Below are 12,858 nucleotides of genomic sequence, written 5' to 3'. Positions count from 1 at the left end.
GTACAGGATTATAATAACTTTTACCAATACTGCTGTGTGTGATCTTTTACTTTTAAAAGAACCGATTATTCATACAATGATAATGGAAAGCTGGAAGGAAAGAGAAGAACATCATGACAGTGTGCTTCAAGAAATGAACTTTCCTACTGAGTATTAAATGTGAATTTGAATCCTATTCAGTTTTGGTCTCCAATCTAGAAATTCAGTGCTCTAATTTTTCCTCTAAAGATGTGCCATCTCTTTTGTTTCCCTCTTTGCAGGAAGAATCGTGTGATGTCAGCACAGTGGAAGAGGATCTGATGCCCAAACCATTAAAATGCTATGACTGTGGAAACTGTTTCTCTGAGATGGAAGATCTGAATATTCACGTGTGCGTGCGTACATGCGGGAAAGCATTGAAATACGATGTTCGTGAAAAGTGTTTCTCGAATTCTTCAGAACTAATTAGGCATGGTCGCAAACGTAGACGTGAGAAAACTTATAAATCCGACAACTATAGAAAGAGTTTCTCACAGTCTTCTAATCTAAACACACGTGCATGCGTATCTATGGGCGAGAAATCATTTAAGTGTACTGAATGTGAAATGTTCTTTTCGAGGTCAGATTATTTAAAGCGACATTCACGTGTTCACACACGGGAAAAACCATTTAAATGTGACATTTGTGGAAAAGGTTTTACCCAGAATTCTAGTCTAACCATGCATGCACGCGTACATACAGGCGAGACACCATTCAAATGCGACATTTGTGGAAAAGGTTTTTCGCAATCTTCTAATCTGACCACGCATGCACGAATACATACGGGCGAGAAACCATTTAAGTGTGATAAATGTGAGACGTGCTTTTCGACGTCGAATTATTTAAAACAACATTCACGGATTCACACAGGGGACAAACCATTTAAATGTAGCATTTGTGAAAAAGGTTTTTCCCAGTATTCTACTTTAATCATTCATGCACGCCTACATACAGGTGAGACTCCATTTAAATGCGACATATGTGGAAAGAGTTTTTCGCAGTATTCGAATCTAACAATGCATGCACGCATACATACTGGTGAGAAACCATTTAAGTGTGATAAATGTGAAATGTGCTTTTCGAGGTCGGATTATTTAAAACAACATTCACGCGTTCATACAGGGGACAAACCATTTAAATGCGACATCTGCCTAAAGAGTTTTTCGCAGTCTTCTAATCTAACCAAGCATGCCCGCGTACATTCGGGGCAGAAACCATTCAAGTGCGATGAATGTGATATGTGCTTTAGTAGATCGGATCTTTTAAAGAAGCATATACGCGCGCACAAAAATGACTAACCATTTATTTGCAACTAGCCGTACCCGTGCGCTCCGCTGCATCTGTTAGAAATAAATATAAGGTAATTACATAATTAAAATAGGACGTTTGATCCAGGGAACAACTTTTACAACCGCAAGATAATCTGCTTCGTCATTACCCAATTTTTTTTTTGCATTGCATTTATTGCATATATATTTTATGTATTTTAACACGATTCAATTGAGCATAGTTAAAATTTGAATTGTAAAATAATGGATTGCTAAGCTAACGTACTATTACTGCATACTAATTCAATACACTCTCGTTGTTCGTTAATTCTCTGAGATTAAAATGAGTGTACATAAATATTATTTTAAGAAATACAGAAAACGAATGTACAAAATAACCTATCAAATTTTCTGTGCATAAGAAGATATTTTAATCTTACCTGTCCTCGATTTACTCAGACGTTACTGCAATAACATTATAGCATTATGTCCATCTAGAGAAACTACACTTTCCAATGGTGAAATAATAATTAATTATACAAATCGGTTAATTTAGCTTCTGATATTACTTCATACAAACACAGAAACATTCTCTGTAGGCTATGTTTAATAGCTTTCGATTGTTGATGTCCAAGGTCCCTGTTTCGATTAATGTTGTCCAAGGCCCCTTATAGACGAAGTCATTTGTTCTTCATTCATTGCACCGTCTTAGATGGCGTTATTTTAATTTTAAAACTCATTTATCTCATTAAATATCAGTCCTATCAAACTTTTGTAAAGAATAAAACTTATCGGAAATCATTTTTAAAGAAACTTTTGTTATGTAACATTTTTCACAAAAATCAATAATAAGCGAGATATTTCGATTTATTTAATTCAGGCCCCCTTTTAACCTCCCTTTTAAATAAAGTATTTTGAATGCCATATAGCCTAAAATCTAAGTTACAACGAACTTAATTTATATTCCAATTTTCATATAAATCGGTTCAGCCATTATCGCGTGAAAAGGTAACAAACATACAGACAGACACAAACAAACATTTCAAAAATACGATTTTCGGTTTCAGGGTGGTTAATTATATATGTTAGGACCAATTATTTTTGGAAAATCGAAAATTACCAGAAAAATTTCGGCTACAGATTTATTATTAGTATAGATAATAGTTTGGGATTGCGCACACTGTGCATAGATACGGTTACACTATCTCCTGTATTGTTCCCTGATAGATTTCACACGCCTTCTACACTCTAGAATGTGATATCTCTCGCATTGGACCCCGCACAGTTCACAGATACACATTTCGCTTGCAACTCTGTGATGATACCCGTGCATTGCTAGCCCTGTGGTCAGCCATCTTGTGTCGTAGCCGGCATTCGTCCAGTCTCGCTGTATCATTGCATTGGTTGTGTAGAAATCCTCCGTGATCTCCTTCCGTTTCTATCTTCTTTCTTCCACTACTTTCTTGTGGCTGGTAGCAGTCTCCTCAGTCTCAAGTCATCCAGAAAGAAAGTTTCCCGTGCTAACTCGTAAGCGTACCTTGACAATAATTATTTGGAGAGTCCGAGTGCCCTCTTCAAGTATCTTGATTTTATACTTTCCAGATCCCTCATTTGTTTTTCACTTAGATATTCCCATATCATTTCCAGACCGTATGTGCAGGTAGGCCAGATTTTAGCTTCAAAAAGTTTCATTGCTGAGCTCATGGACATATCTGAGAGATTTCCAATACTGTTGATGCTCCTTATTGCGGCGATTTGTTTCTCTTTTAAGTGCACAGTGAATGTCGTCCCTATTGTTTGTATGGTTACTCCCAAATATTTGAAGGCACTCTTTCGGTTGACTATTTTCCCATTACACATTATTCTCTCTCTCCGTGACTCCTCCTCCCCTTCTAAATACTATTAAACAGTATTGGACTCATAGGATCGCCCTGTAATACGCCGTTTTTTTGACTGATCCAGTTTGATTCGCCCACACTATCGTTTATCTGAATGTAATTTTCTGCCATTATGTTTCTAATGAGTCTTGTTAGGGTTGATCGTCCCAGCATATCCTCCAGTTTTGTCATAAGTAGTTGTCGATTCACTGAGTCGAACGCCTTCTCATAATCGATAAACGGAACATATAACTTCGTCTGCTTTTCTGTAATTGCATTCTGTATTTCCTGCAGGAGATTGTTCACAGCCATTAGGGTCAATCTCTTCTGTCTAAAGCCGAATTCTTCTTCTGGGAGTAGTTCTATTCCTCTGATTACTCTGTTGGCAATGGATCCGGTAAGAACTTTAAGTCCTGCGGACTCAAGTGCAATCCCTATTTTTGAATCAGGATTGTTAGTATCCCCTTTCCCCTTATATAAAAGTGTCAGCTTGGATTTTCTCCATTCTTCCGGGATTTCTCCTTCTTCCAGGCATTTGTTCAGCAGGGCTGTCCATGTTTCCATCAGAATAGGTGCTGCCATTTTCAGGTGTGCATTACATATCCCATCCGGACCTGGGGCTCTGTTGTTCCTTCCTGTATCAATAACTCTATCTATTTCGTCTACTTCGAATGGTGGTTCCTTGTTTATCATCTCATCATTGCATTTCAAGGGTCTTGCTTCTCTTTATATCTTTTATGTGATTATCCCACGTCTCTATCGGGATATCTGCTGGGAATCTAGGTTGCCGGGTACGTATATTTTTTGGTGTTGTTTTTCCTTATACTCCGCTCTTTTCTGTCTCAGTAGTTTCTTATATTTTTCTTTGATGAGTGGTATGCTTGCAATGCGTCCTCGGTCCTTTCTTTCCGAACTCGATGTAGGGATGATATGTCTCTGACCTGCTTTTGTAGCATGCTTTATCAAACCATATTTTTGATCTCCATTCCTTCTTTTCAGGCATTTACTTACTTACAAATGGCTTTTAAGGAACCCGAAGGTTCATTGCCGCCCTCACATAAGCCCGCCATCGGTCCCTATCCTGTGCAAGATTAATCCAATCTCTATCATCATATCCCACCTCCCTCAAATCCATTTTAATATTATCCTCCCATCTACGCCTCGGCCTCCCTAAAGGTCTTTTTCCCTCCTGTCTCCCAACTAACACTCTATATGCATTTCTGGATTCGCCCATACGTGCTACATCCCTGCCCATCTCAAACGTCTGGATTTAATGTTCCTAATTATGTCAGGTGAAGAATACAATGCGTGCAGTTCTGCGTTGTGTAACTTTCTCCATTCTCCTGTAATTTCATCCCGCTTAGCCCGAAATATTTTCCTAAGCACCTTATTTTCAAACACCCTTAACCTATGTTCCTCTCTCAGAGTGAGAGTCCAAGTTTCACAACCATACAGAAGAACCGATAATATAACTGTTTTATAAATTCTAACTTTGAGATTTTTGGACAGCAGACTGGATGATAAGAGCTTCTCAACCGAATAATAACACGCATTTCCCATATTTATTCAGCGTTTAATTTCCTCCCGAGTGTCATTTATATTTGTTACTGTTGCTCCAAGATATTTGAGTTTTTCCACCTCTTCGAAGGATAAATCTCCAATTTTTATATTTCCATTTCGTACAATATTCTGGTCACGAGACATAATCATCTTTTCAGACATGGCTGCTTTAATCCAATCTTCAATCTCTTTTAGTGCTTTATCTATGCTTTCTTTGCAGATGTCTTCCTGTATGCCATTGATCACATGTGCTGTTGCGTGTAGGTTTTCCAGATCCAGTTTCTTCTCTGATTTCTCCGTGTTTCTGATGCTCGTAATTTTACTAACTGCGTTTCCCAGTGTTGCTCTTACAGGCAGGTGTCTCCTGATCTGTGTATTAACCAGTGTGCTTGTATTTAAAACATTAAAGCGCGTGTGAATATTAGGTCTATGCAGCTTCCTCTGTTATGACATATATATGTCCACTCCCTATTGTTCACTAAATGTAGCCCCTCACTTTGCAGGTATTCCAGCATTCTCTCTGAGTTCCTGTTTTGTTTCTCTATATTGCAGTTGAGATTGCCCGCCAATATTATGCAGTCTGTTCGGGGTGCGTTGTTCAGTGCTTGAACTAAGTTTTCTATGATGTCTACTGCACTGCACTCTGGTCGGAAATATGCACCTATTATTGTTCCTAATGCTGCCTTGACCATTATTAAATTATCGCTATTGATTATTACTTTGAACGGTGATATGGTTGCCTTTAGCAGGCATGTTACTCCTGCCGCTGGTCTCCCTCTGAGTTCCTGAGTCGCAAATGTATGCACATTGTAGTGACCTTCTACGTTTACTATGGTTGTTTCTGTTAGAAATGTTTCTGTTAGTATACACACGTCGTAGTCGCTAAATATATTTTCTGGCATCGTATTTAGTACTCCTCTTAGTCCTTCATGAGTTTAATATTGCATTCTCCGATCTTGGTACTTCCATGGCTGACGAAAGGGCCGACACATTATGTTAGTCGGCCGGAATGATTCATTATGCACGCGCTCTATATCTTGTAGGTGAATACCTATCTTGAAGGCTCTGCTTACTTCTCCGTCGCTTACCATGTCGCAGATGATCCTGCTGGTGATCCCGTTTTCAGCCATGTATTCTAGGATGTCGTGCCTAGTCGTTTCTTTACTTAATTTTCCTATGTACAACCATCCCATTCTCTCCGCTGCTTGAAGTCTGTGTGCACCTTGTTTAGATCCTCTTATGATGTGGCCATTAGTGCCGTGGTTGTTGTCATCATCTTACTATGCAGCTTGTATTCTGCTAGGCCCTTGCTTGGCTCCTCTCATGATGTATTCATTATTATCGCGGCTACTGCCTACATCCCGAGGCAGATTTGTGACATCTGCGAAAAGAGTTTCAGTATTATTGTCTGATATTTCATGTACGGATATGTACGGGAGAGAAATCATTCAAGTGTGGTGATTGTGGAATGTGGTTTTTCTAGGTCAGATCATTTTAAAAAAGATTTTCTGCATGCACATAGAGGACACCACTTAAATGTGACATGTGTGGGAGTAGTTGAGGCCTTGCAAACCCAAAAGAGCTAAGTGACAAAATTGTGTTTTTTGGGAAATAAGTAAAAACAAATTCATGATTCAGGGTTTTAATATAACATGTGGCAAAAAATTATTAACATACTTTGAATCATGCTTTACTGAGTATATGCGTTTTTTTTATTATAATTACTCATACATCTCAGAAAAAAAAATATTTGAAATTGAGATATTTGGAAAGGAGCTAAGTTCAATCTGAAATTTATATTGAACAGAGCTAAGTACCTTTTTATCTTCGGAAACTATGCAGATTAAAGTGTGACTGGAATTAGAATAAAGGAAAATTAATTTTATCAGTGCTATTAATGTTCTAAGGTCATGAACTTTGATGGCAGTAGGCATACAAAACTTGGTAGAACCTTCAACTTAGGCGAAAAAGTATAGAAAAAATTCTCGATTTTCTTGGTATATGTAAGGAAGCATTTTCCGTAAGTCTTCTTTCTTCATAACAGAGAGAGCAGCTGTTGCCAGAAGAGCTTGAATTTGTATCTTGGCGATGTTTTCCATTGTAACTCCTGGCTTTCATTGAAACTCTCTTTGATTTCCACAACACTCGGTGCTGATTTCTCTACCATAATTCAAGCAGTCTTAGAGATTTTCAGTTTGGATGTATAGATTGTCAGAGATGCTGTTCCATCTATGTCAAAGAATTTTTTTTCCCATGTGGAAAGTCTTGAATGGTCTAGATGGGCTAGCTTCTTTAACGGCTGTAGCAACGTGTTCCAGAACTTGATTGTTATTTGTAACTTTCCAACGTTGTTCTATTAAACTGAAATCACAGTCTCCAGAACCAAAACTGTGACCCACCATGACAAAATTGTGTTCTATCTTATCAGTGAGATAAAGGCACAGAAATATCATCATGCGGTTTTTAAGCTGACCGCAACAGTTGTCACTCCAAATCACCATCTTCTTTTTGGATGTGATGAGATCCTCGTTGATTGCACGCAGTAAACACGATGCCATCTAATTTCCTCCACGTCATGACCGACCTTCATGCCAGAGACACATGACTGCATCTGAAGTAACGGATGTGGATGCCAAAATTATAGATGCCAAGTTTTTATAATATAACCATAAATTTTCATGCTGCATAAAACTACTGTATATGTTATCAAGAAAATATGAGGTTACGAATATCATAAAGGCCCAGACGTAAGTGCAAGTTTGAACCAATAAATTATTGAGATTTGCGATAAAATAATGAGTCTAGGAAATTGTATATTTAGTATGTAGAACTACATTTGTTTATAGATCTTTTGTTATATTATTAAGTTTTGTACTTGTGAACTATATCTATAAATCAATATGTCAGTTAGAATGGTCACAGAATATCATAAAGGAACTGTAAACTGACAATAGCAAAAATATCAATGAACCAGTAGATATCATAATATATTTGGAATATAAAATAAAAACATATTAAATAAATATGAAATTATGTTGCCTGACCTTATATTTGCCACTTCCAGTTAAATATGATTTCCCACTCACACGTGCTTTGTGCATTAACTTCTTACTGGAACCTTTTATTGTGTTAGGTCATTAAATTCAGCTAGTTCCTCGATCATTATTAGCAGAAAGTACGCCAGAAATACAACAAAACAGTCATTACCCCGCCTTCCTCTCAATAGAATCAGCTGCACATAGCTCCTTTAGAATTGCAAAGGGTTCTTGACATAACCCCTATGCCATTTTTTGGTCACTAGTGGAACTGCTAGAAAGTGGTAAAGAACATATCTCTTTTAGATGTGCATTGACGCTGGTTCATAGATTACTTAGGGTTAGAAAACTCAATTATGAAAAATTTCTCACTTAGCTCCTTTGGGTTTGCAAGGCCTCAGTTATTCGTAGAAATCTCACCTGACCCTACATGCACTACGACTTATTGGCGCGAAACCATTCAAGTGAGATGAATGTGAATTGTCCATAACGAGATCTGATCTTTTAAAGAAGCATGCACGTGCACACAGGACAAACCATTTATATACGTCATTTCTGAAAAGAGTTTTTCGCAGTATTCTAATCTAACAATGCATGCACGCGTTCGTAGAGGCGAGAAACCATATAATTTAAAGAAAAACTCGTGTACTCGGTCAAGAAGTCATGCTAATGTGTTGCATCAATAGTAATATGCGTTACAAGAACGGTATGTTGAAGTTTTCATGTTCGAGGAAAAGTTTGAAAAAGCGAAACGTAGTTGAGCTTTTTTTAATTTCCGAGAATTGAAAGAAAAATAACGCTCGTGTATCGTACATTATTTTGTGCGAAGATCGTTTATTACATACCTGAAAGAGGAATTTCTAATTAGTTGCGATGAAATCTCCATCTTGGTTTCTGTTCAATGACGGCAATTTTGGAAAACAAAAATATCTATCTTCAACATTGTTGCTTTAAAATGTTTTCTGTGTTTACTATACTCCAGCAGGCTGTGATATACGTCTGTCTTTTTTTTCCCCAGTCTATAAATGCGAACTTAAAACAAAGGTTTCCTTAATGTTACATTCATCACGAAATGCAGTAACTTTAGTGGAGTTGTAGAGTTTACTTAATTTTTGTAAATATTTAAAAACAATAATTAACAATGCAATTTAGGTGAAATTGCAGTGGTAAGTTTCCAATTTATAATTATTATTATATTGAACGTCTCTAAAAATAATATGTTAAAAGCCTAAAGCAGTAAAATGAATATGTCACTTAAGCGGTAAGAAGAGGGAAATTGTTATTTGTGTTCGGTTGGGAATACTGAATGTGGAATTTTAGACTTACCGCGGGTTGGTTTTGTGCAGAAGCCAAGCAAATACGCACGATCTCGCACAAAAGTTTTTTAAGTTCCCTTCTTGTCTGAGAAAGCATGCTGTAGTGCACATAGGCGACAAACATTTGAATTGCGATGTTTGTGGCTAATGTTACTCGCAGTGGACACACTTAAAGAATTTATTCTCGTAAGCTCACAGGCGATAAATCTTTAAAATCCGATATTTGAAAATTGCTTTCAGAGCTCCTTACAAATAGAACATAACCACAATTCTTTTAAATGCGACGTTTGCGATTACCAGGCATCGCAACTTGTTGCCCGATGAAACAGGTTTGGTGTTCCTTTACTATAGATACGGGTTTGTTTACTTCCGCGTCAGTAGAGTCATGGGCAATGGTGGAGTGCTATAGGTAGAGATCACAGATTTTTTCATAATGACGATGTAGAATTGAATACAGTAATTTCTGGTAATGTATTATTACTAATTGGTTATTTTATGACGCCGTATGAACATCTCATGTTATTTAGGAAAATATCACAACCAGGTAACTTGCCCCGACGGGGATTCGAACCTGGGCTACATGGTTTTGCGGTCAGACGCGCTAATCGTGTGGACTCGGTAATGTAGGGGAGTCGTTAACTAGTTGAGTTTGAACTTATAAAACTGAGGATAATTACATCATGTCAGTAAACTAGTGATTCAGAAAGTTGAAAAAATATGAGTTACATAATTCACGTTCATTGTTTGTATATTTAAATGAATTAATTATTCAACTCACGAAATATTATACAGATAAATGTTGGTAATGTTAATGCACTCACAGAAAGAGTTAAAACAGCAACTTACTTCAAAGATATAAAAGTACAGATTCCAGTGTGCCATTTATTACTCTGAAAGAAATAGTTTTGAAACTGTTATCCAACACGTCCAATGTCAAAATTGACGTGACTTAGGGATTACGAGCTCTCATGTTGAATTACCATGAACTTAGATTTGCTGTCTTGAAATGTGTCTCGGTTCCTTGTGCACATGTTGACGCAGAAAGGTTTCAGTCAAAGTTTAATTTCATTGTTAGTGGCCGTAGGTGCAGAATGAAGGAAAATAATATTGTAACATCTCTTGTGCTTTCGTTCCACAAATAGAAACAGCGGATGTTACGTAACGCAAACACAGTAGAACCTCTATTATCCGTGGTAATGAAGGGGATGGACTGAGCGGTTAATTAGAAAAATCGGATAATCCGTACCATGAAAAATGTTGTAATGTCCTCCGCGGTTTTGTATTTAACTCGCTAGGTAATGGATCAGAAGTTCACTAATTTAGGTCTGGCTGTCAACGACGGGATTTTAATGGGAAAAGAAAGCCCTTGTAATGGCTGTCTCAGGAAAGATAGGAATAATGGAGGTCGTATGTTGTAGATTTACATATTTTTTACAATTTATCCTTGCTTTTTTTTTATTAAATCGCGCAGTTGTAACTCCAATCTCATATTCTGATGTGATATGAGCCACAGTTTCCCTTTCCCAAAAGATTCAGTTATTTGCATTTTTTTTCCATACTTAGCAAAACACGTTTCTGTTGACAGCAGTGGCAGACATTTTATATAGAATTTACGAGTATATAAAACGGCAATTCGAACAGTAAGCAATATTATGTAAAGATGAAGGCTTGTAATAACACTCTCTAGAAAAAAAAATACATAGGACCTACTAATATAATGTACTCCATATAAGTTATATTATTTCTGAAGCAAAAAAAAAAAAAAAAAAAAAAGGAGGGCGAGAAATAGACAGTCGGATAATCCGCCAATCGGTTAAAAGGGTGACGAATAATCGAAGTTCTACTGTAACGTTTTTTCTGGGTTATAGAGTTTTGTTTAATTTTAATATGTAGAAAAATTTATATATGAAACATTTTTTATAATGATTTTGACACCTATTACGTAATATAATGTTATTTTTACACTTAATATTCCTATCTATTTTTAACGAAATTATTGCAATTGTCTTGCAACTAATTGCGATAAAACGCGAAATATTTTATCATGATTTTTTTTAATTAGCTCGAAATTCAGTGATCTTAAGCCCATGATGTAACTTACTCGTCGACTGCAACACAAAACAAGTAAACAGCAAGTGACGCCGTCCTAGGAGTAGCTAAGCATAGTAGTTCGAGGCACGACCCACGCTGCCTTGTATTGTACACAGTAGAGGAACTCAAGAACACAGTTAACTGAAACCACTTTCCTCTCTCCCATCGTGAACGAAATTTAGCTGCCTGGTGATTACCGTTTCGAGATATTTATGAACGCGTACATACAAGCGAAAACTAATGAAATGTGAAGTTTGTAGGAAGTGTTTTTTTTTTCTGTCGGCAGCATTAGACGGCAATACGAGGATGCATATTGTCGAGAAGCAATTCAGGTGCGAAGGCTCAGATACTTCTGCTCTACATTATACTAGCGGGAAATGATTAAAGCAATTTTTACGGAAATTGGACATATACCGTTTATAATGTGTTTGTACTAAATTCCTAATGAAATGATAAATTGTCTATATTGAAAAATTTAAATTTAAACATTTGAGAAAGAGACAAACTAGAAAGTTGGAACAAATCTAAAGGATACGAAGAAGACTGTCTATAGCTCTACACGAAATAAAATGGAAATTGATTTCATTTATTAACTTTTTAACGAAATGAATGACAGCACACGGCGAGAAGCCGTTTAAGAGCGAAGTCTGTCAATGAGTTTTCTCGTGGTCATATTTAAAATTCTATAATGTGCATAAAGACAATAACCCTGTGAAATGTAATATCTATCATAAATTTGTTTCAGAAGTGTTTGTTGTTTTCCTAAAATCTAAGAATGAATAACATCCTGTATCCTTGAGAAATGTTTCACATGTGAGTCTTGTGGTAAATGTTTCTCGCGTTCAAAATACTTAGCTACACATTTATGCAAGTTTATTGGTGAAAACCTGTTGAAATGCAATGTTCGTGAACACTTGTTCTCAGTGTGAGAATGTGTCAGACGGCAGGGATAGTATATCTACATAGGACAAGAAGTCATTCATTTGGAGGAGCAATGGTGGAATTTTTACCTGCAAACCTACACTGACCACAAGAATTAATGAAGTCACTAACCCGTCAGCGACAACCAAGTGACTCTTACCACAATAAGTTATTTGCCTTTAGTCCCAAGTTACTAAGATCTATAATCTGCCCTCTTATATTTGATATTCCGATTACTTTCATATATAGGACAATTTGACACATCATACAGTACACTGAGCACCTGAAGGTCCTAACCCACGTGTATATTATTATCAGAAAATAGATTTGATATTTTGCTTAATAAATAACTGACTTAGTCTTTTGCATAACTGTTTTCCATATTGCTTCAAATGTTGCGCAGCATTTGTTATAAGATGTTCTTGGAGTGGTATGATTAAATTTTGACGATTTAAAAAAAATATATTGCTGCTCATTTGACTTCATCATAATCATATGTCCTTCTCTTAATGTGGCGAAAAAGTTTTCATATTGTTATTAAAAAAAGAAAAAATACGCAGAAAACACTTGGAAGGTAATGAAGGAAACAAATGCTTCTTAACGGTTTTGATACTGTTAATCACAAGAAACTCGTAGAATAATTATTAATGCAACCCAAAAGCATAAACGGTCGAGGTGGGTTCCTCCAAGTTGGTGACTGGGGGGTGCAATGGTGGCTCTCGTGCTCTTCTTTTCGGCCATTTTTCGTCTTATCACCAATCACCCCTTTACG

General features: G+C 36.7%; 1 protein-coding gene across 2 annotated transcripts in view; it reads left to right on the top strand.

The window, feature by feature from the left end:
• The window catches only part of LOC138692670 (zinc finger protein 271-like), a 39,422-nt gene extending 28,625 nt beyond the window's left edge, over positions 1 to 10,797 (top strand). For both annotated transcript variants that reach the window (XM_069815790.1, XM_069815789.1), the window contains exon 5: positions 261 to 10,797. In XM_069815790.1, the coding sequence (XP_069671891.1) occupies positions 261 to 1,316 (1,056 nt within the window). In that variant the 3' untranslated portion in view covers positions 1,317 to 10,797. The remainder of the gene's footprint in view (positions 1 to 260) is intronic.
• The last annotated feature ends 2,061 nt before the right edge of the window (positions 10,798 to 12,858 follow it).

Source organism: Periplaneta americana, chromosome 17 (assembly GCF_040183065.1).
Source record: "Periplaneta americana isolate PAMFEO1 chromosome 17, P.americana_PAMFEO1_priV1, whole genome shotgun sequence".
Classification (NCBI taxonomy): Eukaryota; Metazoa; Arthropoda; class Insecta; order Blattodea; family Blattidae; genus Periplaneta; species Periplaneta americana.
The sequence above is the reverse complement of the archived record's forward strand: the minus strand, read 5'-3'. Positions and strand labels throughout refer to the sequence as shown.